This window comes from Glycine max, chromosome 17, assembly GCF_000004515.6.
Source record: "Glycine max cultivar Williams 82 chromosome 17, Glycine_max_v4.0, whole genome shotgun sequence".
Classification (NCBI taxonomy): domain Eukaryota; kingdom Viridiplantae; phylum Streptophyta; class Magnoliopsida; order Fabales; family Fabaceae; genus Glycine; species Glycine max.
The window spans coordinates 5668943-5682023 of NC_038253.2; the positions used below are offsets into that span (position 1 = coordinate 5668943).

A 13081-nucleotide genomic window follows, 5' to 3' on the forward strand; every position below is an offset into this window, starting at 1 on the left:
CATTGTGCAACCCCTTGATCCTACATATTTGTTCATATTGTTGCGTGTTTTCATCGTCGCTATGATCAAACACCCTAGATATGCATCAACTTAGACCCATCAACCCAGATCTTCACCACCACCATCAAATTTATCCTATTCAAAGGAAGAAAAAGAGGGAAACAAAAGCATAGTCCCATTTTGGGTAAAAAACAATAGTAGAATCACAATTTTGTTGTGTTATTTTTCTTGTATCCCTTTTAGAAAGCAATGAAAAGCATGATTTCATTGTACAATGTGCAGCGTAATTGTGTTTCCATTATTTTTTTTGCACCCCTTCATAAAACAACGAAAACACAATTTCATTGTAAAAAAAATTGTGTTTTCGTTATTTTTTTTTGTACCCCTTCGTAAAATAACAAAAATATGATTTTTTTTTCTTGCATCCCATTTAGAAAGCAACAAAAAACACAAAATTGTTGTACAATTTGTAACACAATCATGTTTCCATTATTTTTTTCTTGCACCCTCTGAAAAAAACAACGAAAACACAATTTCATCGTATAATGAAATCATGTTTTCATGAAAAAAGTAAAAAAAATATTGTTAACCCCTTAATAGGGACCAATAGCAAAGGAGTTGAGGCCAATAACTAACTCTTTTTTTTTTGGGGGTACAATGGTCGCATTAAGATTTGAATTTATGAAAATACAAAATATTATAAAAAATCTAAACCTGTAATGGTACATTGAGTTACTTTTTTATTTGTTTTGAAATTATTATAAAAATACAAAATATACCTGTTAAGCAAAAAGAGCAATCTTCTTCTCGTTATATCTCTACAGTGGGCCGTGGCTTGGCCGCCCAGCCCACACGCATTTAAGCCTGGATGCCTGCGTGTATATCCATCTATATTTTCGACAAAAAACACTATATGCTATATGATATATGGTATATACTATATACTATTCAGTATACAAAGACTTTTTCTTCAAAAAAAAAAATTCAGTATACAAAGAGGCAGAGACAGGCAAAAATATATTTTTGTATTTATATGATTCGGTGATTAGATTTCATTAGAACGAAATTATGTCCTCAATAATCCCAATTCCAAGTACTGTCGAAGATAATAAGGTAATAACAACCGACCATGGGCAAATGTCAATTTCCTGTTTCTGTTGGGGTGTCCGAAGAAATAATTAAAATATAATATTGGGCGAGATTTGAAATACGTATAGATACGGTAGGCTACGACATAACACAACTCGTCTAAGAAGGGTTTTTTGTCACCCCTCCGTTGTTTCTCACTCACTCACGCACGCAGTACTCTCTTTTCTTCTCACTCCGCAGAAGAGAGAGAAATATCCAATACCTAGCGTTAGCGTACTCTCTCCCAATCCCAATCCTTTTTTCTCTCTATCTATCTATTCATCCCTTTCTCTTCTTCTTCTATTCCCTCTTCTCCTTCCGCTTCTCCTCTTTATCGCTGTTGTGGTTCAGCGTCGCCTGAATCCGTTACCATTTGTTTGTTGTTTGTATCGAATCGGACGGCGAAGATTGCATCGCGAGGTATTATGCAGCAGAGTGATCAAACGGTGTTGAGCTTGAGGCCCGGTGGTGGAAGAGGCAGCAGGCTCCTCGCTCCTCGATTCGACTCCTCCTCTTCGTCCTCTGCTTCCCCTGCTTTTGGCTCCTTTTCCGCTGATCTTCCTCTCCTGCGTCCCCACGCTGGAGCTCCCTCTCCCTTCTCTATCAAAGTATCAATCCCTTTTCCCTGGATCTGCCTTTTTACCTCTTTAATTCGCCCTTTTTTTTATGTTTGCTGTTTGCTTTATGTCGATTGATGCTTGGATGGATTCTGTTTCATGAATACGTGTTTTTTTTTCTTTCGTTATTTTGATTTGTGATAGCTTGTTATTATGTGTGTTTCTTAAATATTTTTCTTTTGTATATTCTTAACTTGATGAATATCACCGAGGCTCAATGTGACGTTTTTTTTTTTCCTTTTTAAAGTTTAAAATTTGAGGTGAGGTGTATTGTGCTGAAGTTTGGATTCGGAAATAATCCGTTTTTGGTCTTCATTGACACTCGGGGATTTTTTTGTGTGTGTGTTTGTTTGTCCAATACGCAGATTTGAATGTTGTCTGGATTTGCTGGTGGTGTATTTTGGAATTTAATTACTTAACTAATTTTTTTGGCACCATTTTAAACGTAAAGAGAAACCTTCAGAAGAATCGACTAACCGAAACTAAAACAAATAAAGATGTAATGTATTTCTCGTTGTTACTGTCTTTTTTTTTTTTGCCTTCCAAAAAAAAAAACTGTCTTTTTTTTTTTCACTGTCTATAAGTATTCAAGTTAAGGGCATAAGACAAAGGGCAAACTGAATTCGAATGTCCTAATTCTTGGCTGGGCACTAAGTGTGTGCACCTGCTGTAAATATGGACAAAAAGCAATATGTTGGCTTTAGGTGGAATTGACTGAATTTCAAGTTACCCATAAAGGTCCCACATACATTGAACTTCATTTCACAATTCTGGTGAATGTGTCAACTTCTTTGTGGCACAGGATCTGATATCGTTTTCTTAGTACACTGGTCTCTGCATTTTTCTTAATGGGGCATTCATCCACATTTCACAGTGACTAGTATTGTTTGGCACTGTGTTTCCACCTCCTGGATACGGTGCTTGAGTGGTTGTGATAAGTCTTATGCTTTTTTGTTCTGAAGGCAATGCTGCAAAGGCCACAAATCTGTTCAGTTGTTCTGTTTTTTGGTTGTGTTGTAAATCCGTTGACATAACAATATAAATGAGTTTGTTGGATCCACTGGTTGCCTATAGAGAAGAGTACATGTATAATGTTGTATCAACACTGTAGTTCATGAAGGACATGTCTGAAAAACAATTATTTATAACTATTTTAACTGTGATGTTCGTGTGTAGAACTTAGTTTCATTGAATTCTACCTTTCTTTTAGCACTACTTATGATCTTATGCATCTACCTATGACCCATCTTGTACTTTTCTGAATTTATCTGCTTGAATGGTGATGGTTTAACTGTATATGTCAAGGAATTTGTATCTAAAAACTTATGGCTTTATAGGCTGGAGATGCTCGGTTTGAGGGCCGTGAGCGTGTGCGATACACAAGGGAACAGCTTTTACAGCTTAAAGAGGTAATTTTTTTTGTTGTTGTTGTTTAAATGTTATTGCTAATTAATTATACTTATTCCGAAGGATATTTTTTTAATTCCATCTTCTGCTTTACATGTGATTCTTTTCCTATTAATTTGGAAATTGTGACTAATCAACATTGCCTGTGTGTGTAGATTGCCTTGTGTTTGTATTGTTTTAATTTACTCACATTACTTAAATAGAAGGTGCCAAATTTTCTATTGAACTCTCTCGACAACCTACTTTATTCTCTATGCCTCTTGATAAATGTTTGACATATTTTTTTAAATATCTTTTGTCTCTTCTCTCTAGGCAACTTCTTTTGAAAAACCATGTGTTCCAGTTTTTGCAACTAATACTTCCTTTGACATCTAAGCTGATATTTATGCTTCATCATTTGTCTGACTGTTGAACCTTTTTACTCTTAGGGTGTTGAGATCCTCGATGATGTTTTAAAGATCAAACAAGATATTGAAGCTGAACTTTTTGGTGAAGATCAAAGTTGGGCCCGCCCAGAAAACAACGTGAGTGCGTTCTGTCTTGTATTTATGTCGTTGTTAACTAAGACCCTATTCCTCCTCATCCTGTTGGTAAAGTGATCGATGAAGTTTATTAGAGTTTATTTTTTTTGGCGGTGAACATACTATTATCTTACAGGAATTCATCAGTGATCAGTTAATGGAAATAGTCTAATGTTTGTACAAGATGCTGCTTTTTTTATTATTTTGATTAGTTCAATTAAATTGTATCAATTTTTATGAATTTATTTGTGATCATTATCAAAATAATAAGTTCAACTATTCAAATTTTGTCTAATGATGTGTATACTATATTCTGCAGCCCACACAGCAATTTCAAAATCGATATACTGAGCCAGATAATCGTGACTGGCGTGGAAGATCTGGCCAACTTTCTGGTAATGCAGATGAGAGGTCTTGGGATAATCTCAAGGAGAATAGGGAGTTTGGCAATACTAGTAATCGTCAAGACCAACTGAACTCTCAGTTTGCAAGGACACAAATCTCTTCTAACCAAGGGGTACTAATAATTGGCAGAAATGCATGATATCCATTTTGTAGTTAATGTTTTATATCTTTAAATTTGATCCAGTGTCAGTGTAAAACTCTTTACATTATCATTAAAGTGATTAAACAAGAAAGTGTTACACCATTATAATAACAAAGGATTTCCTTGAAGTAAAAGTTTTATGAGCTTTTAATAGGTGGAACTGAATGGTTCTCTCATAGTGTACAATGGATAAGTGTTTTATCTTATTTTTTATTTTTATTTCTTCTATCTCTATTAATTCAGGGAGGACCTACTCCGACACTAGTCAAGGCTGAGGTGCCATGGTCAGCTAGAAGGGGAACTCTCTCTGACAAGGATCGCGTCTTAAAGACAGTTAAAGGGTAATATATATTTATTTTCGAGTACTTGTTAGTTGTTAATAGTTTAATGGGGATATCCTCTTGACTTTAATCTCTTGTAGATTCCTGGATGGTCATGCATTCCTAGGTCTTAACAATCATTACGGTATTCTTAATGGCTAAATGAGAAATACAAGCAACATATTTCAACACACCCTTTATTATTTGGTGAATTTCATACAGGTCCCATTTGATTTAGGCAGGTCTTATGAATTTCACCCAATAATAAAGAGTGCATCAAAAAAGTATGTTGACAAGTAAATGTAACAAGTTGTAATGAAGAACATTTTGTGGGATATGCTATATTATTTGTGGACTTGGCTCCTCTAAATTGATAAAATATATAAGGTGAGAAAGTAAGGTGTGTCTACTGTTGATTTGAATTAGATTTGAATTAAAGCACTTCAAAAACTTAACCCTCTTAAACCAAGAGTAGATACATCCTTAAAATTTCTCACTTTACATAGGAGTTAAATCTGTGAAAAATAACCATAATTCAATATTTGTGAGTTGTGACAAGATTGATGTATCTATTCTTTTTCCTGTATAAACTGAGATTGAAGTATTTTTTGAACATTTTTTGTATTTCCTTCACTCATGTAACTCTGTTAAGAATCTTCAAAATTACATGGCTCCTGATACTAATACACCAAGTATGGTTAACCATTTCAATGCAGAATACTAAATAAGTTGACTCCGGAGAAATTTGATCTCCTGAAGGGTCAGTTGATCGATTCTGGCATTACATCAGCCGACATATTGAAGGTTCATTTTATTGTGTTAAAAATATTTTTCTGTTCATATCTTTGTTCTTAATTGACTTGGTTTGAAATGCAGGGAGTTATTTCGCTGATATTTGATAAGGCAGTGCTGGAACCAACATTTTGCCCCATGTATGCTCAGCTGTGTTCTGATCTTAATGAAAAGCTGCCTCCATTCCCATCTGACGAGCCTGGTGGGAAAGAAATCACTTTTAAGCGAGTACTCTTGAATATCTGCCAGGAGGCTTTTGAAGGTGCAGATAAACTGAGGGAAGAACTGAGACAGATGACTGCCCCTGACCAGGAGATGGAGCGACGGGACAAGGAAAGACTTGTCAAGATTCGAACCCTTGGAAATATCCGTTTAATTGGTGAGCTGTTGAAGCAAAAAATGGTTCCCGAAAAGATTGTTCATCACATTGTTCAGGTTCAATCAGGACTTGAGACTTGACTTTGATATAATTTCCTATTGGTTTGGGAGTATGCACTTATCTGCATGGTTGACTGATACTTGGAACAGGAGCTTTTAGGACCTCCAGACATCAAGGTCTGTCCAGCTGAGGAAAATGTTGAAGCCATATGTCAGTTTTTCAACACTATTGGTAAGCAGCTTGATGAAAGCCCAAAATCACGGCGCATAAATGATATGTACTTTATCCGGTTGAAAGAATTGAGCACCAATCCCCAACTTGCACCACGGCTGCGGTTTATGGTTCGTGATGTTCTAGATTTGCGTTCTAATAACTGGATTCCAAGACGTGAAGAGGTAAATTTACACATTTTGTAAATAAGCTATGCCTCAAATTTTGGAAGGTACTTCAATTTTTTTTTTTTAATGAAGTACTAATCTTTACTCATGTAGGTGAAAGCCAAAACCATCACTGAAATTCATTCAGAGGCAGAAAAAAATCTTGGATTGCGTCCAGGTGCCACTGCAAGTATGAGAAATAACCGTGTAGTTTCAGGCGCTCTAGGAAATACCAGTCCAGGAGGATTCCCAATTGCTCGACCTGGTACAGGTGGTTTGATGCCAGGGATGCCAGGGACCAGGAGGATGCCTGGGATGCCTGGAATTGATAATGACAACTGGGAGATGCCTAAGACAAGATCAATGCCGAGAGGAGACATGTCAGGCATGCAAACTGGAGGACATAGCCAGTCTCCCTTTCTTTCCAAGACATCCACTGTTAACTCTAGGTTACTACCTCAAGGTAGTGGTGGTATTATAAGTGGGAGAAGCAGTGCCCTGGTGCATGGAGCTGGTGCTCCTTCTGCTGCTCGGCCACCAAACCTTGGTTTTAGTGCTGAACCCACACCTCAAATCCCTTCACCTGTTAAAGCTGTTTCTGCCATACCCGCTGAGAAGCCACAACCTCCAGCTGCAAAATTGAATTTTGATGAACTTCAGCGTAAAACTGTTTCTCTTCTGGAAGAATATTTCAATGTCCGGCTTTTGGACGAGGCATTACAGTGTGTGGAGGAACTAAAAGCTCCAGCTTATTACCCTGAGTTTGTCAAGGAAGCTATTTCCCTTGCTCTAGATAAAAGTCCGCCATGCGCTGAACCTGTTGCCAATCTTTTTGAATATCTGTTCATTAAGAAGATTCTTTCAGCCAGAGACATAGGGACTGGGTGCATGTTATTTGCTTCTCTGCTGGATGATATCGGCATAGATTTACCTAAAGCACCAAATAATTTTGGTGAGATAATAGGGAAACTAGTTTTGGCTGGGGGTTTGGATTTTAAGGTGGTGACAGAAATCCTTAAGAAGGTGGAGGATGACCGGTTCCAGAAAGCAATATTTTCTTCTGCGTTGCAGGTAATTACCTCTGCATCTGGGCAAGCTGTGCTGGATGCACAAGCATCTGATATTGAGGCCTGCCAGAGTCTGTTCAACTGAATCAGATGAGAGTTTGCATGAGAATACCGATCTCTGTAACTGAAAGAACATCTCTGCCTTGTTTCACAACTTTCAAATTCCCTATCCTTTACGCTCGCACTTTTTAGAGCATTTTGTATTACAGTATGTTATAAAAGTGGGAGCTTCCAGTATCAGGTATTTTCTCGAGTTGTATAATTTTCTTTTGTCTTGTTTTGATGTCGTAGAGGTTGTTGATTGAGGGAAAATTCAAACCATAAAGCTAAGGATTTTGTTTTTCAGTTGGCTAATCATGTGCCAAGAGAATGGCCTATCCACCCGGGGGTCCAAATGCTTTTGTACTTCATTAGTTTCATTTTTTTCCCTTTATTTTCTCGACAGAGTAATTGTTAACCTGGTCAGTTCATAAATATCATCGTCGTTACTTTTACATGTGTTTTTTTTAAAGGTTTAAATTTCTGCTTTGTGTGGGTGCATGTCATCAATTATTTCATTCCTCTGGATAGGAGGAACGTCTCAAGTCCCAACAATATCAGAGGGGATTATTAAATTTAATTTTGAAGTGTCAAATCCCATTTTATCATAGATATTATTTGGTCGTGTTTGTAAATTTAATTTTGAATTACCTTATAAAATTAAATTTGGAATGAAGTGGTTTATTTTTTTTTCAAAGCTAAGTTCAGGGTAAAATTTAGTATATAACTTGTGATTTAATGCAAAATTTATATTTTCTTTAATCTATTTAAGGTTAATTAAGTATAGAACTTGTGGTTTAATGCAAAAGTGCTATTTTTTAAATATATTTAGAGGTGGTTTGTTTTAGATTTGTTGAAATTAAATTTGAAAGAATTAATATTAGAGATGCCAAATTTGATTGTTTTATATTTGTCAAAATTAATTTTAAAAGAATGACTAAATAAAGATAATTTTTTTATTCACGTTTGAGAATAATATTTTAAAAGGAGTTAAAATGAATTGGTTTTGATTGAATATTAAATTAGAATTATTTTTGAAAATCTCACATTCAATCTTTTTTTCAAAACTGAAATGTAATTTTTTTTTATGCATGAGATGTGACACTTTTGCGACTTGTATGAGTTGCTAGTATATAGAGATGTAGTGATATTTTCTTTCGTTTTGCAAATGACATTTACAATAGAAAACAATAAACAATTTTTTACTTCTCCCAAAATCAATTATATTCACTTGAAAATTAATTTTAAAAATTTTAAAACTTATGCAAACAACAAATGTAAAAGTTTTTGCCCAATACCAAAACAAAATGTAATGTAGAAAAACAAATGTAAAGTTTTCATCATGTATCAAGATTTTGTGATATCCCGTCGAATTTATTTTAATTCAATAAGAGATATTTCAATTGTTATTCAAAGGAACACTTATTTTTAAGACAAAACTCCAAAGATAACATGTTCATAAATTAGGTGAACCCGTGATACTTGCATGTATTTTTAAAAAAGTCAATCTCTTGAAGCACATGAAATAATTCATAAAGTGATCCAATTTTGAAAAACCAATTATTAAAATATTGAATACGATTAGATTAAAATCAGACTACACTATCTTTATAATCAAATGAAAAAAGTGAACAACCCCTCTGACATGATTTGGAAAATTTGATGTATATCAAACTCTATTCAAGAAAAAAATAGAAAAATAATATTTTTTGTGAGTGAAAATAAATGTATGTATTGTGTGATAGGTATAATAGGATGTGTTTAAAAAAGAAAAAATAAATAATAAGTGATGTTATATTAATTAATTTTTTAATATCTCGTTGGACTTATGTTTATGAGTGAAAATAATTTATTTAATAGAAAAATTTGTATTAAATTTTTATTGTTTGTAGAATTTCTTTGAGCAACAGGTGTATATTGGGAGTGAGATTAGTCTACCCAATGGATAAGAGACATCCATGCTTCTGATAATACTGAAAAAAAAATCGGTCCTTGGTTTTATCGGAGTCCTTTGGTATTCTTATTTTTCGTTTTTTAAGATAAAACACCCTCATTCGTTTCGCGCCTTTTTCATTTGGATGGTGTTTATCTGAACTGAAGTAAATGGCAGAGAACGAAGATGCAAGAAGGAGCGATGAATCGCTGAAGCTTGCGTTGGCGATATCGCTTCTGCGATCAAAGGTTTTGAAAAGCGTAAAGGAGTCCAGTGCGCTATCTCCTTCGCAATCTGACGCTCTTCTCCGTTGGAAGCGAAAGGTTCCAAACGCTTCCTTCGTTTTCTTCTCAATCTAATGCCTATGCCTTCGACTCTTCGCTATTGTTTCCCGTTCGAATTCTCAGGCTAAGGAAAGAAAGCAAGAGATCCTGAGGCTCAGAGAAGATCTCAAAGACGCTCAAGGTTCGGTCTCTATGTTCTCTCTCCTATAAACTCGTGTTCACGTGCAATGGCGAACTGATTCTGAGTTTTTGGATGTAGATGCTTCGCACTGCGATCTCTTCCCTGAGAGTGCTGCTTGTAAGTGTTATTTCTTCGACAATTTCGGAGAATTAAGCCCTAAGCATCATGGAACTGCCTTTGACAACAGATTTAGCGATGTCCTTCGACGCAGATTTCTAAGACAAGGTTTTATCATCATCATCATCATTATTATCTTCTTTGTTACGACTCACGACACTATGCTTTTGAATTGACGTTGAGAATTTGCTTTCTGTAGTGCGATTTAAGGAAAGGAGGAGAAGGGTAGGTTCTTCTTCTTCTTCAAGTCAGCAGCGGAATTCTTTAGGTAATTATTACTAATTAATAGCATTTTTAGTTATAAACGAATGAGTATTAGACTGTGGTAATACTCAGATTATCAGTGTACTGTATTTCATAATTTGTAATTAGAACGGTGGTTTTTTTAAATTAGGTCAAGATGAAGTTGGGAATTTTGATGTGAAGTGAATGGAATTGTACTAAATCTGTTTTCTAATTTGAAACTAATACTGCAGGTTTAATTGAGGAGGATGAAACAGAGCAGCTTAGGGCCTCCGTTGATTTTCTCGTGGAAATCTGTGACTCTGTATCATCGGTCAGGATGCTTCACTATCCGTTTAACATTTAAATGATGCAGTTCGTAATAGAGTTCTTACAATTACTGGTGTTATTGAATAGAATGTAAACAATTAATTCTTTTTGACCCACTGTGTTGATGTATTTTGCAGGTGGATGATTCCAAGTTTGCAAATCTGGCACATCAAGCTGTGGACTTTATATTGGGTATTCTGTACTTTTTACTAATTGAAGAACTTTTCCTACGTTTTATTTTCTAATTAAACAAATGAAAATATTATATCAAAATTCTGTGAAACTCGAACTTTGGGTGGCGTTCACAATCTTCTTAATTAGTAAAGACTTCATTCAATCCATGCAAGCCCAAGGTCAATCTTCCACTCTCACCTAAAAGCTTCTGATGAGCTTTAATCAGTAATTTGAGTTATAAGCGACTTACATCAAATTTTACTTCTTGAGCTATACTATGTTTAGCTTTGATTTTTATGGTTTCGTTATATGGATCATCATCATATGAATTACACATGTAACCCACACTGAAGATTAATTTGTATGTCTTTCCTGAAGTTACATTGAAGAATCTTTTATCTATGGGAAGGAACCTGGAACTTGTTGAAGGAATTATCAACAGCCTAGTTACACGTTTGATCAGGCAGATGTGCTCGTCCTTGTCAGAAAATGGTATACCTAGTTTGAGATTGATTATGACAAAATGTAGATTACTTTGTATGTTAATGTGTGAGACCGTAAACGAGTGTAAAATTGTCGCATTTTGTGACTTTTATTCTGTAGCTTCGCGCCTTCACCAATTATAATCGTTTATTTCTTAATCATTCTACTCATTGGCTTACTGTCTTTTTTTTTTTTTTTTGCCGTTCCCTTTTCAACTTCTAATCTTCTAGGGTCTCAACACACGGGAACCAATGCTCAATTTTGTATTCAACATTTGATCCGTAAACTTGGAAGTAAGCCTTATATTGGTCAGCGGGCAATTCTTGCAGTTTGTCAAAGAATTTTGGTACTAGCTGAGCGTTTGCTTTTCTCTGATCCTTTTGATGATGGCTTTCCTCACATGCATGAAAGTATGTTCATAATGTAAGTTCTTAGCAAAAACACATCAGTATAATCTCCAGATTCATAAATCATAACACCTCAATACAGGTTTTGTGGAAAGGAATAATGGTTTTGAAGACATAACATGGGTCTAATTTTTATTTGTGGGGATGTCAGGATCCAGCTTATCGAGTTCTTGGTGACGGATTACTTATTAGAGTGGTCAAAAGCTGAAGATTTTGACAACAGTATGCTTCATACTTTCTACTGATGTTTACTACTCTACAATATTGTTTCCGACCTTAAGTTTTATTGACATCTTGAGTGTTGATTTCTATGACCCAAAACAAATTTAAGTCTGCCGCATGTAGCATTTTTCTCAACTACTACTGTATATTTTTGTTCCATTTCTGTCGTACCAATCAATTATTCTTGCTAACTGAGTGGTTACAATGATACTTACAGTGCTCCTTGAAGATTGGGTGACATCAATTGTCCAGGCAAGAAAAGCATTAGAACTTCTGGAAAGCAGAAATGGACTATATGCGCTTTATATGGACCGAGTCACAGGTGAATTGGCAAAACAACTTGGCGGTGTCTCATCGTTTCTGAAGCTTAAACCGGATATCATTAATTGCCTCTTTCGCTAAACATGCATGGTGAGTAGCATTTGCTCTTGGCGTCCCCTAGCTTGTTAGTGCATGTTTTTGGATTATAATTTGTACATCTCAGACAATGGTTGAGTGTAAATATAATTTCGTCAACAAAAAATATCAGGGATGGATCACCATCATTTCAATTAAACTGACGAAAAAGCAGAGCATTGTTATTAAATAGCAAGTTAAAGAATACATCATAAAGAAGGTTACATTTTTATTTCTTAATCATCGGGTTAATTAAATTCTGATTAATTTGAGATCAAACAAAACACACCCTTTTGTGCCTGACTTGAAACCAGAAAAAATGAATTTTCTAGCTCTAAGGTCCAATTTCTTCCTCCTGGAAGGAAGAGTTCCATCACCAAAAGGCAGCTCGTTCTTTGACTTCAAAGCCATAGTCAAGGCTATTGACCAAGAAGAATGGTGGTTATCTCCAACACGGGGAGAAGAAACCAATAATGCTCCAGGATTTTCGTTTGAATGCACGTAGAAAGGGCTTGAAGGGTCCAGAATCGGATTCGGATTCACCATGGTCACCTGAATATGAAGAATACAATAATCAAACAGCAGAGAAAAACACCGAGAATCAGATACAAACAATCTTGCGCAGCAGTAGCAGATCCGAGCTCCCTAGTCCGTAGGAAAGGAACTATGATACCATGTGAAAATTGAATCGAGAAGGTGAAACCTTCAGAGAATGAGAACTTTCAGAACTTGATTTCTGAGAGAAGCACAAAGCATCAATGGCAGAAGAAAGGTTTCCTCTCTTAACTGACGAGGAATAGAAAGATGAACTTTTGGAATACAAATGTGAGGTGAAATTATACTTTGGCTATAAATCATAACAAGTTAAACATTATATAAGTGAAGAAAAGAAAAGACTTATAAACATAAAATTTAAGATTTTAGATTAAAATGTGATATCAAATTTTTCTATATGTGTAAATTTTTTTGGTGTCATATGTGATAATGTATATTAGATAAATGATAATTTAAAATTATTTTATATAAAAAAATATAAAATTAATCATAAAAAATAAGTTTAAATATATTTTTATTTTTTTATTATAATTTAATAATAATTTTAAAGAAATTTATGAATTTTATCTCTTCATTTTATTCC

The 13081-nt window shown here is 35.0% G+C and overlaps 2 protein-coding genes and 1 non-coding gene across 3 annotated transcripts; all 3 read left to right on the top strand.

The window, feature by feature from the left end:
- The first annotated feature begins 1251 nt into the window (after window positions 1-1251).
- Window positions 1252-7649, top strand: LOC100781275 (eukaryotic translation initiation factor). The gene is made up of 9 exons (XM_003549487.5): window positions 1252-1736; window positions 3083-3154; window positions 3581-3676; window positions 3993-4190; window positions 4464-4561; window positions 5257-5344; window positions 5417-5767; window positions 5861-6106; window positions 6203-7649. Exons 1-9 carry the CDS (start codon window positions 1554-1556, stop codon window positions 7238-7240), a joined length of 2370 nt encoding a protein of 789 aa, XP_003549535.1. The 5' UTR covers window positions 1252-1553; the 3' UTR covers window positions 7241-7649.
- Window positions 2395-2498, top strand: LOC113000021 (small nucleolar RNA snoR103). Its single transcript, XR_003265294.1, has one exon. It is a non-coding gene; the product is annotated as a small nucleolar RNA snoR103 (small nucleolar RNA).
- Window positions 7650-9019: 1370 nt separating the features above from the next.
- LOC100795604 (protein MULTIPOLAR SPINDLE 1) lies at window positions 9020-12773 on the top strand. Its single transcript, XM_003550635.5, has 10 exons — window positions 9020-9450; window positions 9535-9592; window positions 9671-9817; window positions 9909-9977; window positions 10186-10265; window positions 10399-10453; window positions 10814-10927; window positions 11149-11341; window positions 11477-11547; window positions 11765-12773. Exons 1-10 carry the CDS (start codon window positions 9298-9300, stop codon window positions 11947-11949), a joined length of 1125 nt encoding a protein of 374 aa, XP_003550683.1. The 5' UTR covers window positions 9020-9297; the 3' UTR covers window positions 11950-12773.
- The last annotated feature ends 308 nt before the right edge of the window (window positions 12774-13081 follow it).

What these genes read in the sequence shown, in the direction of transcription:
- LOC100795604 (XM_003550635.5), top strand. Translation starts at nt 9,298, where the DNA reads ATGGCAGAGAACGAAGATGCAAGAAGGAGCGATGAATCGCTGAAGCTT. An exon ending in AGCTGTGGACTTTATATTGG is followed by an intron (nt 10,454 to 10,813) that starts GTATTCTGTACT and finishes TCTTTCCTGAAG; the next exon opens with TTACATTGAAGAATCTTTTA. An exon ending in CATGAAAGTATGTTCATAAT is followed by an intron (nt 11,342 to 11,476) that starts GTAAGTTCTTAG and finishes TGGGGATGTCAG; the next exon opens with GATCCAGCTTATCGAGTTCT.
- LOC100781275 (XM_003549487.5), top strand. Translation starts at nt 1,554, where the DNA reads ATGCAGCAGAGTGATCAAACGGTGTTGAGCTTGAGGCCCGGTGGTGGA. An exon ending in AGCTTTTACAGCTTAAAGAG is followed by an intron (nt 3,155 to 3,580) that starts GTAATTTTTTTT and finishes TTTTACTCTTAG; the next exon opens with GGTGTTGAGATCCTCGATGA. An exon ending in GTCTTAAAGACAGTTAAAGG is followed by an intron (nt 4,562 to 5,256) that starts GTAATATATATT and finishes ATTTCAATGCAG; the next exon opens with AATACTAAATAAGTTGACTC.